Raw genomic sequence first — 16895 nt, forward strand, 5'->3', positions numbered from 1 at the left:
TTCAGACATTGTATAGCAATCGCTATGAGCGGCGAGTGACTTACATTAGATAGCAAAGTAATTGTCTACTGAGTCATGGATTTTGGAATCGATTCCCCGTACGGTTGCTCCATTATTCTTCCCTTGTCGGAAGAATAGTATACTCTACTTTATACCTAACCACAACAGAATGAACAGGACTCATCCACCCCTTGTCAATCAAATAAAAGACAAGACAGCAATCGTTATACTAGATTCCTATAAATCAGGAACATTAAGAGGTGCTCAGGAAATAGCAGATGCTTTAAAATGAATTATCATGCACAAGATGTAAAATGTACAGAAATCCTGCAACGAAGGCCACAAACAGCTGCGGATTATTTTACGTTATCTATTTTGCTGAAATATTTGTTAAGTGTTATAACAAATAACAAATATCCCAGCAAACATAGAATATAATTATTATGTAACAAAAGTAAAAAATATAAAGTAATTACTTTTAAAAAATCGCATCAACTTAGTGCAAACAAAAATGACAGTTTCTAAAATTTTAATCAATATCAGAGATGGCAATTTTTTTTTAAATAAAATCCATGCCAATGGTAAAAACTGATATTTTCCAGAAAAACTGGTCTTTTTTATTAAAAATGTAAAAATAAATAAAAAATCTTTTTAGCGATTTATTAATTAAGAAAGAATATTTTTTTTAATTTAAGCTTTATCTAAAATAAAATCGGTAATAGATTTAAAGAATCATAATAAATAAAATAATTTCTTGTTAAAAATTATTGAAAGATAAATCAGATCCATATTGGGAAAAATTTTTAATTCTATATTATATTTTTCTTATTACATTAATATTAATATAAAATTAATATAAAATATATTAATATAAAATTTAGTAACATTCATATTTCCTAATTTTTTGTTCAATTTTTTTTCAAGAATGATGTATATTAATTTGAATTAAGAAACGACTTTATTATATTCATCTTTCATTCTTTTCATTTTTTTAAATTATAGTAATTAGTAGAATTTATTAATTTAAAAATATATTTCTTGGCATAAAGTTATATGAATATATTTTAGTATATTTTAATTACATATTAATTATTTTTATAGTTTTTGCCAGTTATTCCATTGGACAAAATTCAAAACAGCAAAAATCGGAATTGACTTTTTTCACTAACTAGACTTTTCCGGCCAGCAACTGACAGAAATGGTAACGTTGCTGAAAAAATAAAAGAAGTTAAATCGAGCTCATTATTTACTCTTTCTCAACAGAAGAAAAAGTATTATTCGGCGGAAAATCGAACGGCTGCAGCGAACAAGATTGCTCATCATTATACTTTATCCATCTTAGAGTTTCTCAGCGAATATACTTCCAAAGGCCGTCATAAGGGTACGCGATGACCTATTTAGAACGTCGGACGACTAATTACGAGCGACATAATAGAGCGGCCAACGACGTTTCCATAAACTGGCAAACGGCTCCAGCTCGTTATTTCGGGGCCATTTAGGACTCCTTTCTCGTTCACTCCATTGTCCGCGAACAAACTATTCGATATACTGATCTCTTCTTACATCGTTCGCTACTCTAGACGAATAATGCCGTTGCCTTTCTTCACTAAGAAATAATTCCAAGGATCCGTTTCTAAACTAAATATATTCTATATATTTTTAATATATTTTTAAGATAATAAGGAAAATATTTATCTGAATGCTTGATTTTACTCATTTTTATCAATTCATTAATCCTGTACAGATACAAATTGGTGTTTTGAAAACTTAATCGCTTGTAAATTTGGTTGTAATTGATTAAGTTAAAAAAAAGAAAAACGCTATTTTCAATGCTATTTTCATTAATAAAAAAATTGTTATTAATATATTAAAAATTATACTTATAAAATCTTTATTTAGATTGACAGTTTTATTAATGGAAATTTATCAGTATAATATGAACGAACTGAGAAACACTCCGAACATAATTCTTCCGAAAGTACGGTATCTATTTTAGTTATTTGGAAAGGTTAAACTGGTGAGAAAAAATTCGAAGAATCCGTTTATAAACTAAATATATTTATCTATTCCTAAAATAAGAGGGAAATATTTCTCTGACTTCTTGATTCGCGTCTATTTATTTTTACCCATTCATTAATCTTATACAAATGCAAATTTGTACTTTGAAAATTTAATCGCTTCTAAATTTGTTTGTAATCGACCAAAAAAAGAAAAAAATACTATTTTAAAGTAGAAAATTTGACAGTAATAGAAAAGAAGAAAAAAATTATTATTAATATATTAAAAATTGCACTTGTGGAATTTATTTAGATTGACGACGGTTTTATTGATGGAAATTTGCATCAGTATAATAGGAACGAATTGAGAAACACTCCGAACATAATTCTTCCGAAAGTATGGTATCTGTTTTAGTTATTTGGAAGGGTTAAACTGGTGAGAAAAAATTCAAAGAATCCATTTATAAACTAAATATATTTATCTATTTCTAAAATAAGAGGGAAAATATTTCTCTGACTTCTTGATTCGCGTCTATTTATTTTTACCCATTCATTAATCTTATACAGATGCAAATTTGCGCTTTGAAAATTTAATCGCTTGTAATTTTGCCTTGAATCACTTGATTTAAAAAAAGAAAAATTGCTATTTTGAAATAGAAGACAGAAAATCTAATATTAATAAAAAAAAAAGAAAAGAATTATTATTAATATATCGAAAATATTGTTTGCAAAATCTATTTAGATTAGCAGTTTCGTTGGTGAAAATTTGTATTAGTGTAATATGAACGAACTCTTTCAAATATAATTCTTTCAAAAGTAGGATACCTATTTTAGTTATTTGGAAGGATTAAAGCGTGCCTCGTGGATCAATCAACACAACATATTCGTTATGTCACGAAACAACTTTATTTCCAATTTTTACAATGATTCCTAGCACGCTTCCCCGTCCCGTGCAAAGTCGCGAAGGTTTCGTGTTAGAAGCGAAAGACGAGGTAACGGCACGCGAACGATCGATGTGATTCGCGACGAGAGAGTTCGGTGCGCAGGAGAGTAATATCCGGTTATGAAGTAAAAGGTAATCTTAAGATGGATGAATGGGTAGATAGATGGATGAGTGGATGGATCGTGACAAGGGGAGCTCAAAGTACGCTTAAAGTGCAGGCACGAACGACGCAATTCCGATACACGCGTTGATCACAAAGGATAATTTCGAGACTTGTATCTTCACAAACGTGAGACGCGTTTAAGGCCTGTATTCCGATCTTATATTTGAGATCGTCTTAAGTTCGAGTTTGAAATGCTACGCAGCTATTTGGTTGAATGAGGTCTTAAGTCAACCTCGGACCAGACTTAAGACAATCTTAAATATAAGATCGGACTATGAATACCGGCCTAAATGCTTTCTTACACCGCCGTCTCTTGAAAAGCACGATCGCTTTCGATATTTACATTGTACTCGGCAAACATGATTCGAACTGTCAAGTGGAAGAGTGGTGTGCGAAAGCAAAAATAAATCTTTTTTTCTATTTTTATCCTGATGAGAAGGATTATATATAATGTATATAATCAGAAAAAAGAATTTATCAAAGCAAGATATATTATAATCAGAATAATTTCACATTCACTGTTCCGTTCAACGATTCGCTCGAAATCCATATATCCAGAGGATATTAGGATTTAAATCTAATTGAAAATCTTGGCGTACATAAGATTTGAATCCCGTTGCAAAATTCAAATGGCGCGCAAAAGTACATTTCTGTCCTCGAGTGCTGGCAAAGAAAGATGTCTCACTGTGTATATTGCCTCTCCCGGCGCACAATATATATATTCCTATATTTTAATTGCTAGAAAAGACATTGTTGTGACTATATAAGGCTGGCAGCGATTTCTCCCTCCGGTGACGACATCGGTGCGATCTGTCTCTCCCTAATCTTCCCCTGTCACCCCCGCCCCGTTCTTCTATAGACATTCCCTCGTGTGTGTCTCGGGACAGTCTCTCTTCTGTGGTTTTCTTGTACGCCTTTACTTCTGCTGGAACAATTCGAACAACGTCGCAAAGAACGTAAAGGGACGCTCGTGATTCCCCTTTCGAATTATAAAATAAGGGCTCATCAATTAAGACAATATTGACAAAAACATTCAAGTAGTGCCGATATACATATAATAAAGAAGTGTTTTCAGGAAAAATTAATCAGCTAATTAACTTTTGATGGCAGAAGATAAATTGCCCTCAACTGAATGCGCATGCAATAAATAAGTTTCTGGGCGACAAATAAATACAATCAATCTTCCTTGGATTGCGATTGCTATCGGGACATGTGCTATATGTGGAAACGTGCTGTTTAATAAGCGAGCCATCGTTGTCCGAGGGAAAGAGAAATGGACGGGGTGAGATGGATATACGGGTTGGCTATTAATCACAGGAAACACGCATTTCTCAGCGTATCTAATCGCGCCGCTTGTTTAAGGGGTTACGTATCTTGGTGCACTGACCTTGGGCGGATCTCCAGCACCGAGATATACGAGACCGGTCGCACCTGCGTACGCCAGCAGGGTGTCGATCGCCTGCTGCGTCTCCAGCAGGATCCTGGTCTCGTTCATCCACTCTCTGGCGATGCTTCTTGGCGCACCCTTGAGAAGATTCATGTATCTCAAAGTCATCTTGAAGTCACCGCGATCCAACCAATACCTGAAACAAATAATCGAGGCTCCAAATGTTTGAGAGATACACTGATAATGACAATAATTGAATATATATTTTTGATAATAAGTGTGATCTCTTTCTCTCTCTTTCTTTTTCTCTCTCTCTCTCTCTCTCTCCCTCGTCTTTGAATAAATTTAAGGTTAAACGCTCATGTGATATGCTCTGGCAGGGAAAATGCCTTATTCAATGTTCAGACATAATGAACTTATTAGTAAATATTATTAAAACGAAAAGCGATAGTTGACAATACATAATCAACTGGTAAATGTAAGGGCGTTTTTATTTAAAAAATTACAAAATTAATAATTTTTAAGAAAGAAAAACCTGTAGAATTTCTTGGTGTTTTTAATCATTCTTCTTTCATCATGCCATAAAAATAATTGTGCCATGAAAATAATTATGTTTATTATATTCTCATTATATATTTCTGGATATAACTGATAAATTATAACAAGTGTCATTGTAGTACAAATGTTTTTTATTCGATATAAAGATGTATTTTTATTTAAAAATATAAAAATAAAAATTTAAAATAAAAAAATTAATTAAATAAATTTAAAAAAAATAAAACAAAAAGTAAATAAAACAAATATATTAAGTAATAAAAACAATATTTCACAAATATTTAATATTTAATAATAAAAATATAAGCTTAGAAAAGCTTAAAATAATGTCTATTTATAAATATTAATACAATTAACTTCAAACTATATATATATATATATATATATATATATATATATATATATATATATATATACAGGTCTACCAAAAGTGTGAAACCCTAAATATCTCGAAAATATACGTTTTACAGAAAAGTGTTTCCAAAAAATTGTAGGTTTAAGAAATCTATATACTGATTCTATCAGTTTGACTTGATGGCGTCGTCAAGGTCAGGTCAAGGTCACATTGACTTTTTTAAATGAACCCTACATTTATTGCATATTCTTATAGCTTAATTCAAAGCTTTCCAAACACTATAATAATGTTATTTTTATTAAGTACTTTGCAGTTATGAGGTTGAAATAATTTCTTAATTTTACATAAACCATAAAATATCTAGTAAACCATTCATTTTTCGATTATCTTACCTTCATACTTTTATGTACAAATTAATGAGAGGAATCAATTGGTGTAAAGAAAACACATAGTTGTTTCTAAGAAAAAATATGTAATTTGCAATTAACAATTCCATATTTTTTCTTAAAAACAACTGTATGTTTTCTTTACACCAATTGATTCCTTTCATTATTTTGTACATAAAAGTATGAAGGTAAGATAATCGAAAAATGAATGGTTTACTAGATATTTTATGGTTTATGTAAAATTAAGAAATTATTTCAACCCTCATAACTCGCAAAGTACTTAATAAAAATGAACATTATTATAGTGTTTTGGAAAGCTCTTGAATTAAGCTATAAGAATATGCAATCAAATGTAGGGGGTGTCATTTAAAAAAGTCAATGTGACCTTGACCTGACCTTGACGACGCCATCCAAGGTCAAACTGATAGAATCAGTATATAGATCTTCTTAAACCCTACAACTTTTGTTGGAAACACTTTTCTGTAAAACGTATATTTTCCGAGATATTTAGGGGTTTCCACACTTTTGGTAGACCCTGTATATATACACAGCAGGCATACACTCATCCCTCGATTTACATAGTATTTACATAGTATTTTTTATGCGAATTGTTTGAAAAAATTTTTTTTATTATTTCATTCTTTTTGTAATTGTTAGCAACAGTCGGGAGTACCTTTTTTTAACTTCTTTTATAATTTCATTCTTTTAAAAGCTGTTATGCATCAAAATACAACGCGTTAATGTATTATACATTCTGTGTATAAAAACCTTAATCATATATTATATTTTAGATATATAATGGTTGCATTCAGCAGAACAATTACTCAATCGTCGTCACTTGATGTAAAGTTCCTAAGAACCCGCAATAAAAATACTTCAATTAATCAAAAATTGATGCTTATTAATTATTAATTTTAATATCAGCAAGTCCTTATAAATTTCAATCACCAATGAAATTGTTCTCATCATATTTTTATATTATTTTAAATGAATCTAGGGCGCATTACACTATTTCATTCTATATTGTTTTGTTAATTTCGTCGCATAATGGAATGCGAATAATAACGGAGATCCGCTATTTGCGGGAAACAATCGGCGCGAGGGAAGATTTGCCCGGCCGAATTTCTCTATGGTTATTCACCGGATGCTGGCCACTTTGTTTCGAAACAAACATGAGAATGTACGGACTCTCCCCCAACTCTCCCTTCCCATCGCTTTTGGAGAAATACCGGGGAGACCACGCGCGATAGTTTGGCGAAAGGTACTCGCGGTAGAGAAATAGTTGGCGACATCGAACACACGAAGCCGGAAGCCGCGACGACCTTCTTCCGAGAGGAAACCGCCTTCCACAAACAGTTCGTTCGGGACATTTATTTACGGACTTGGTATTAAGTTGGCAATAATATTGATTATGCAGACGTCGCTCTTTCTCTCGTCGCAAGATCGAAATGCGGATCTTCAAAGGAAAAGGCGCAGGATAAAAACGTGCGCAGGATAAACGTTGATTGAAAACTTTACGTCGAATACATCGGGTCTCTCGCTCCGATAAAGAGAAATTAATGCTGTATCTCGGATGGAGTACAAGAAGAGAAAAGAATGACTGGTATTTTCCGAATAATGCGAAAAGATTTTCAAGCGGATCAACAATACAATTGAAAAGTATACCTTCCTTTATGCAATTTCTTACATTGTAATATATTGTTTTTTAAATTAATGTTATTTGTTATATATTTTTTTTAAATTAATGTTATTTATTACATGCATAATGTGTTTGGTTTAAGTGTATACATTCCGTTATTTTTGAAATAACGGAATGTATACACTTAAACCAAACACATTATGCATATAATAAATAACATTGTAATGTAGAGAATTATGAAAGAATGTTTCAAATAAAATTATTTTAAGATTTTTTTACTTAAACGAAAATTTTTGATTATTTTTTTTAGATGTTATCCGTGATAGTTTTATTTTTTTTGGAATTCATTGGATTTAATTTTATTTATGATACCTTCAATAACGTGTAATAAAGTAAGGTTTTCAATGCTTATTCAATAGTATATTTTTTTAAACAAAATAACTTTTATTCAAAATGATTCTTTATAATTCTATTATTTAAAAAAAAATAATTAAATATATATACACTTAATTAAACACATTGTATTTAATTAGTCATATTGAAAATAATCAGCAGGACAATCGTAATTAATGAAAAATGTAAATTACCAATATAATTAATACGCGAATTAAAATTAGTTATTAAAATCTCATTATATTAAATTAAACATGCAATCCAACGTTTTTCAATTTGACGATCATTGTCAATTATTACTCTCTTTGAAAAAAGAAACAAAAAACGTCTGATCATACAGAACGCAGTTTTTTAAAATACAAAGATTGGTATGTCCGAAAACTGCATTTATCTACTTTTTCATTACGACGAATGCTGCGAAAGCTGTGAGCTGGAACGTGGCATAGAACGTTTATCTCCGTTCTGTCTCTTATAAAATCAATCCTAGGCAACAGTTCGCATAGTGGTCTAATTCGAGGCACGAACGCACATTTGCAGATCTTAAAGTTTTCTGTTGCCCCCGAATTTCATATTCAACAATATCGCTTCGCGGCAACTTTTTCGATTTTAGCCTTTTCGACCCGCGCCCAAGCGATCCTCCTGTTTTAAGAAAATCCTACACTTTTCCTGCACGTATAAGATCGCCGATAAGTTCAGTCCTCTTTACGCCGATCGATCAATCCGATCGTGATACGGATTTCACGTAATAATTTTGATTAAACAATCACACGAAACGAGCGATGATTATGTGTCTTTATATCTAAATAAGTTTTTCTCTATTTCAAGTTAATTTTCCTGGGAGAAAAATCTTTTTGTCCTTTCTTCTCTATTAAAGAGATTTTTTAGAGAGAAAGATTTTTTATGTAAATTATGAATTAAATATAAATTTTGAGAACATTTTGAGAACATTTAAAATATATCGTAATGATTTAAAACAAATTTTTGATTTTTAATTTTAATTAGATGAAATTCCGACTCAAATTAGGGCGGAGGGATTGCTCAAATCTCAAAAAATTTCCTAACTTTCAAGTATGTATAATAAAATTCTCTCACTTTCAAATATTTTTTGTTTAAAATTCCAGGTAAAGAAAGTATAATTTTTTCGATGTCTTTTTGTGACTCTTTAAAATAAACTTTCTAATGCTTTTCGTTCATGCGAAGAAAATTCTCAGTTACTTATTTTCAAAAATTAGATTTGCCAATATACTCGGAAATAACTGAGAAAAATTTCTTTAAATAAATATTCTTTACTAGCACAATTTTATTTTTTTATCACCAAAAATTACAATAAAAAATGTATTGCATGTCCAATATTTTGTTAAGACATTGAATAAAAAAATGGATATATATCAAACATACACACATAAATCACAACTTTGCTTATCAGTGGATTGCTTATAGTATAAGAATAAAATTACCAAAGAAAGAATTTTTTTTAATATCTTGAATTTTTTTTAATATCTTGTTCCAATAAAATTCAATGAAAAAATCTCAATAAAATTTCATGAAAAATTTCCTTGATAGTTCCAAGTACAAAAGAGATAAATCTCTGGAGAAAATTCCACGTTTTTCATGTTCTTTTCAGAGACTAAACACATTGTCAAATGCACGATAATTGACAAACACGCTAGAAATTTATTATCTCTTCCTAATTTGTCGCTTTTAAGAGAATCAATCTTTTACTCAAAGAATTAAAGGAGTTTCTCGTACAACTTGATTGCACTCCCGAGTTTTCTCAGTATCATGAAAAAAGTTCTCTTTTATTAATATACCCGCTAAAATAAGATATCGAAGAATCTCAAGTTTTTCTCTCGATAATGGAAAAAGCCTTCTTGAAATAAATGTTACCAACTCGCTGCCCGATATTTACCGATTTATTTAGCGATTCAATAAGATGAATTCGCGCGACTGACTTGGCCAACAGCGGACATAGATATTCCATTTGTCGATCATTGTAAGAACGAGATGAATCCCCCGAGGAGGAAAGTTTGACAAAGTTCGGAGGCGTATTTATTTCCTCTTCGTTGAAACGATACAAATTTACTTAGCGAACATAAATACATTATCAGCGCAATTTACAAATAGCACAAACCCAACTGCATTTTCATAACGCAACTGTGTACATGTTCGCGAATAAATGCGCATATAAAGCGGAGGGGTCAAATTTTAGAGCGCACCCATCTCTACGATTAAATATTCATTTGCCGAGTAAGGGACAATGATTTCCTCCTCTCAAATCCCCGAGAAATCTTTCCGAGGTACATCTACGCGCAACGTGATATATCGACTATACGCTGTGGTGCTCTCGAGAGCCTGAGAATTTTATTCGCGGTCATTGAAAGAGAGGGTACATATGTGTATGTGTAGGTGTGCATACCGCAGTGCGCCTCGAAATTAAAAATTCAGAAGGCTAACACCGCACCTCGGGTTTGCACGTGTTACTTGGTGAACGTGTCGCGTCCAACTACCTGGATAAGTTACATCGCACGTATCACCAATTATAAAGTTCGCGGTGTAATTTATTTCGATCAATTTCATCCATTTGAAGCTGCCTGCTCTCAGGCTGATGAAATATGCCAGCTGTCATATCATCCGTAAAGTACATCAATCGCGATGTCGCGTTTGTCTTGTACGAGATTATGAGCGTTAATGTGACAAAGTGAGCTAAAGGGAAATAATTCTTATTTCGATAAATTTAAGTTTTTTTATTATTTTAATTTTGTTATATTATATATATATATATATATATATATATATATTTATAATTATTTATAATTATTTTATATTATTTAATAATTGCACGACTGATTATTTTGATTAAACAGTTATTTAAGATATTTATTAGTTCTTATATTATAATAAATAATTAATAGTTTTTGGAGATATCAGTAATTATTTTATTAAAATATTCAAAAATATTATATTAATATAATATTATAAAAGATTTTATTGTGTGAATTAAATTTATTGCCCATATTTCAAAAATATCTTTTTACGAATGCGAATCTTGATGCGTAGTCGCATCTGAAAATCTATAATCTAACTTTAAAATCGAAATTAAAACAATCTTTGAAAATAAAAATTATAGATGATAAAAGATAATTATAAAAAATATAGTAATGCAGAAACGAAAAAAGATTTCTTTTCATCCCTTATTAAAATTGATATATTAAATAAATATAAAAAATATAAAGAAATTATAAGATATAAAAAAATTTGCAAAATAAATAAATAAATATATATATATATATATATATATATATATAATAAATTTTTTATTAACCATTTTTAAAAGTTATAATACACTTTCGGGTGATTTTCCCACTTTATAGATTCAATATATATTTATAATTAAAATATGAACAAAATTATATGTTAGAAATCAAAAGATTATTTATAAAGATAAAGATAATAATTATTTAATAAGATAATAATTAATTGATAATAATTATATTAAGACGTCATCATTCCAGCGCCCTTTTACAATGTTATTAATATAATAAAATTGTGTTCATAATATGCTTTGATTATGTAGAATAAAATATTACTTAGTAAATAACGATTAATAATGTTTTAAATTAATCTATGCACAATACTAATATTATAATAAATTAAAATACATTTATTATAATGTAAAAGCTTTAGATTATTTAATAACAACTACATATTAGTTGTTGTAAAACTATTACACATCTAATAAATTAACAATTATTTTTCTTCAAATCGCTCACTTCCCACACATTGTGCATCGAGAGAAGATGAAAATTATCTCGATAAAATAATCAAGTATTTATTAGGACAAAGAAGAATACGACCTCAAATTGCATCACGCACGGAATGACTCTGATTAAAGAACTACGAGTTTCCATTTTGCGTAATTACGGAATTACATCGCAAAACACGTTACATGTTATTCAACAATGTTTTACGTACTAATTAAATAGTCGAGTCATCAAGTTACATTTTATTTTGCAAATTGCCATCGAAAACAAACGCAAAATATTCGCGAGAGAGAGGGGGAGGGAGGGAGGGAGGGAGCGAGAGAAAGAGATAGAGAGGGAAGCGAGGGGGGAAGACCTATCATTTCGCACGTGTACCTCGCAAAATTATACTTCATGCGGATGGATGATAAACTTTCTTATCCATGGGGAGGAGGAAACGCGCCTCCCCTCGGGAATTACCCCGCATCCAAAACTACCCTAAATAATATATTTTTAATTCGTAAGCGTTGCAGCCATGAAAAAGTGAGAGAGATAACGACTCGCGGTGGATAGCCAAGGGAGCGTAAATTCATACGTGCCGAGAATGTCTACTTTAGCGAAGAGGGGGAGGAAAAAGGAGGATGAGGGGAGGTGTAGGGTCTATTTCTCTTTCGCGGCCGACACTCGATATCTCACACGCCCCCCCGAAAACAACGGCCGCAAGAGTGCTTTTAAGTATGTAAAACTATCCTTCGCGGCGATCCACCCCTTCCCTCCCCCTCCCTCTCTTTCTCTTCCATAATATCTGGCGCCACCGCCCTCCACCCTCCTTCGCACGATTTCCCGTCCACGTTCGGCACGTTCGTTTTCGCGACTTCTCCTCTTAATCGCGATTAAAACGAGAGAGAGAGGCATGAATTTTTCGCGCGAATGAAAACACACACTGCCACTTTCGTGAATTTTCGAACGCGAGGAAACCAAGGGGCGAGGAAGCTGCCACGAGAATTTGTATTCTTCCTGGGGGAAGGTATTCTATCGTCGGGATGAAACTTTAACGACTGGATTCCCCGGCGAATTTAAAAATGGTACGAGACGCTTCGCTTTTTACACACACATTTTTAATATAAATGTATGAATTTTAGAAATATTATAAAATACGTAATCCTATGTTGTAATGTCTCATTATAAGATATACAGAGAAGGAAGATATACATGTATTTAAAAAAAAGTTTTTTTTTTCGATATGGAATATTCATAGGCTTATCCTTATTTAATATTTCTCATAAATCGAAAATGCCCTTTAGCAAGGGCTGGAAAATCGTATGGGCCGCTGACGCGAGAAAAAACGAAGGGATAAGTCTGGCCGGCTGGCGGATTTTGTCGGGGATAACTTGACGAGTAGTAAATGGCAATGTTCTTTATCAAAGTGGCAGATATTGTAAGTGTTTCCATCTCTCTTGCCACGTTGATGACTGGCCGCACTTTCTCTTTCTCCGGTCCTTAGAATCTCGTAAGGATAATTTATAGGGTCACCCCAGGATTCAGGAAAGACGGAGGAAGAGAGGGCTCTACGTGACGTGCGAAATTGGTGCTCGAGTGCAATAAAAGCGCATTCGAGTCTTGGCAACACCGCCGTTGAACATCGACGATTTCACCCTCTACTCTTATAAATCGTAAAATTTCAAGAAAGATAATTTAAAATTACGTAATTTAAAATTTGTCAAAAAATGCATACAATTTATAAATAAATTTTATGGAGATAAATCAAAGCATTCGTGAAGAAATTTTGCGGATTGTATTTCGTTCACGATCAATTCAGTCCGGCCAATGATAATTTCAGACTTATTTCAGACTTTCCAGTAAGGTTTTCGATCCCGTAGAAATAATCACGGATAATTAGAATAATATATGGAAGTTTTCGATAAAAAATAGCTATCTTACCTGGCACGTTGAAGAATATCATACGTATTCAAGGAGTTCACGTCGATTGGCTCGTCTTCGAGCTCCTTCTTCGGAATTGAATTGGCCGTTTTGATAATCAAGAAACTTTGAAGATAGCTAAGAAGATATATAGGTAGGGCTGCACCCTCCTCAGGCACCATGGCTAACCTCCTCGCCACGCTCTCTACCTAGCAATACATAATAAGGGCAAAAGGATAAAGGATAAACTTTAAGAAATTGAAGCTATCGATTACATGTAAAAATTCTATCCAAAATCTCTCTATTCGAATGTTTTAAAAAAATTTCTTGATCTTCCAGATATTTTTGTCTAAAATTCTAGTAAAGAGGAAAGTAAAGGGAATATTTTAAAGACTTTTTAGGATTGCACGAGATTTATAAGACAAGACAATATTCGTAAAAATATTGTATTGCTATGGAAAATGTTCGTATATTTAAACCTGGTTTTGTTTCAAGTGAATCTGTGTAGCAAAAATTTCATTTTAAATTCTTTATTTGGTCTCAATTTTATTAACATTTTTTTTCTAACTTCTAACACATCTTCTTCAATTTAAAAATATACATATTTTTTAAAGAAATTAATCATCTTGATAATCTTGATAATTAAAAATTTTGTCTTGAGTTTTGAGACAAGACAATATCAAAAGACTAGTCTTAGTATCAGATGCAATCTTATTTTTTTAGTGCAACTTTTTCAAATAATTTGTTTCATTGTATGCATTTTCTAATATTTTTCATTCATAGCAAGAAAAAACACAATCACTTTGGATGCTAAATGTATAAATATACTGAAAAAAATGAATAGCTCTTGATAAACATTCTTCACTTGCGTACTATTTTCATTTTTTTATCACTAAAAATTTCGAACATGTTTATTTTGTTGAGATATTGAATATGTAAACAAAGATATTTTAAAATCAACAGAGATACGTGATCTTCATAATATATCTTCATTCACTTAATTCACCAATTATTTATAATAAATAAGAGAAAATTATCAGAAAAAGAATTTTTTTTTTAAATCCCTGAATCCCAATAAAATTCCCTGATTTTTCCAGATGCAAAAGAAGGAAGGATGCCATATATTGTTCAGATTTTTAATTTTCTATATTTTTCCAGAGAGTAGACACGCTGTTAAATAATATCGAATACGCAATAATTACCTTGAGAAATCTCTCGCGAAGGGCAATCTCCGGGAATACTCCTCTCTTGGCCGCCTCCTCGGGAATGCTCTGGATAGCGGCGCACACCAGAGGATCTTCCTTCGCTAGAATCAAAGGAAACGAGAAAATTAAATCAATGCTCTCATCGTCCACCGATGGCTCTCTTTCTTTCATTCTCAATTTATTTAATTAATTGAAATCCCAGTTAACGTGATTTTTGATTGATTCATTCGCTCGAGAAACTAACGTTCCCTCCGAGTTTCGACAAGCAAGATTAATCAGCGTAACGTATATGTTATTCAAAATTACCAAATTTCTACTGCAGTAGCTCAATTTGCTTTGCGGTTACTGAAGCCACAGCATTCCGTTTTTCTCTCATTGAACGAATTTATGCTTTACTGCAGAGCATTGCGGACGCACGTTTCAAGCTTGCGGTTCGCATTCGATTATCGCAAATCGCATATAAACGATAATAAATTTATTGTATTTACATATTAATGTTATTAATGTTATTAATATTATTAATGTTATTGATGTTATTAATGAACCGTTTTTATGCGTCAGATAATCATTTATTTACATTAATGGCGTTGATAATTCGCTCGTTATTAAATAGTTGATAAGGTTAACCTCTCTCGTTAATTGATTTCGCGAACAATGCATTGTCACTGTCTCTAAATAAGTCGATAAATCACCAGAATTTTAATTAACAATTACAGTTGTATAAGAAATTAAAAACTAATCTTGATATTGTCTTGCCTCGAAATTCGAGACAAAATCAAGGTAAAATTTTTAATTAATTATAAGAAATAATACTAAGATTGTCAAGATTGATCTTGTCAAAATTATTAATTTTAAAAAGAAGTTGAAATATGTATATTTTTAAATGAGATGAGAAAAAATCATTATATTACAAACTTAAAAGATTTTATTTGAGAAATAAAAATATTTATATATCAACAAATTTATAGAAACAATTAATAAACAATAAACAAAATAATATAAAATTTTACACATTTAGCTACACAAAACTTTACGCACAATAAATATAGATTGTATAGTATTGGAAAGTAAAATTCCCCCACATCACAAAAATAATAATAATTATCTTAAATTAAATCACATTAAATTATATTAAAAAATAATTTTAAAAAATATATTTTTTAAATATTATTTAAAACAATCGTTTAATATCAAATAAAAATTGTTAATAATAGAGACAATACAAGAAGAGTTTTTTGCTATAAAGATTCACTCCAAGCAAGAAGTTTTCGATTTTCAACACAATATTTTTGCGAACGTTATCTCGAGTCTTGTGCAACCCTATTAACAATTAAAATTCAAATTCCTCGCTGGTGTACCGGCCCGTAAAAATGGAAATTACGGGGTCCATCTCTCGACGAAGGAATTAAAACGCGTGAAAACGCGCGGTCGACCAAAAATTTATAGACACTTCGCGCAATTAAGCGTTCGCGGTAGAGGCATAATTAATGAACACGAAGTGCACGGTACTCCATCAGGCCGACACGAGCTCTTTGAAATGCCCAACCCTAGGGTTCCTATATATATATATACATATATATGAACGCTCGCTTCCGATTAAGCCGTAAATCTTTGACCGGGGGCTCTCTACCGAGTCTCACCGTTCGGATCGCATATACGCTCTCGTTCGAGATTCCCGTTGTCGTCGTCGTCATCGTCTCTATTGTTTCAGCCTTAATAGCAGAAACGAGCGCGAATCACCGGAACGGCGATTAAAACGCGTGGGATCCCGAATGGGAGAAGGACCACTCGGCGGATTAATATCCTTTGTCGAATTCAACCGCGATCCGAATCAAATTAATACTCTTGTCAGGGAAAAAGAGAGCAGATCAATATCCAGGAAAAATTGACGTTGCGAGATCCCGAGGTAGCGTTCATATTTCACAAATCGACGATTATAAGTATTTAAATTGCTGCAAGATGCTCTCTCTCCCGTAAGAAAATACATTCGTGAAAGAAGTATCAGGAAGAAATATAAATCTTGTTGCTTCGAATAATATATTGAAAAAAATTAAAGGAATGAAAAAATTAATAAAATTAAAAATTAAAAGAATGAAAAAATTAAAAAAATTAAATATTAAAAGAATGAAAAAATTAAAAGAAATTAAAAGAACACACAAAGATTTCGTTTTATACTTTAAACTTTGTAATATCAAGATGAAATAATATTGTA

General features: G+C 31.5%; 1 protein-coding gene across 1 annotated transcript in view; it reads right to left on the reverse strand.

Annotated features, from left to right (window-relative positions):
• Positions 1–2880: 2880 nt before the first annotated feature.
• Positions 2881–16895, reverse strand: part of LOC105254971 (MICOS complex subunit Mic60) — a 53514-nt gene continuing 39499 nt past the window's right edge. The window contains 4 exon segments of the mRNA XM_011263985.2: positions 2881–4025; positions 4491–4686; positions 13500–13687; positions 14681–14784. Of these exon segments, the coding sequence (XP_011262287.2) occupies positions 4020–4025; positions 4491–4686; positions 13500–13687; positions 14681–14784 (494 nt within the window). The 3' untranslated portion in view covers positions 2881–4019.

This window comes from Camponotus floridanus, unplaced genomic scaffold, assembly GCF_003227725.1.
Source record: "Camponotus floridanus strain SB8 unplaced genomic scaffold, Cflo_v7.5 scaffold29, whole genome shotgun sequence".
Classification (NCBI taxonomy): domain Eukaryota; kingdom Metazoa; phylum Arthropoda; class Insecta; order Hymenoptera; family Formicidae; genus Camponotus; species Camponotus floridanus.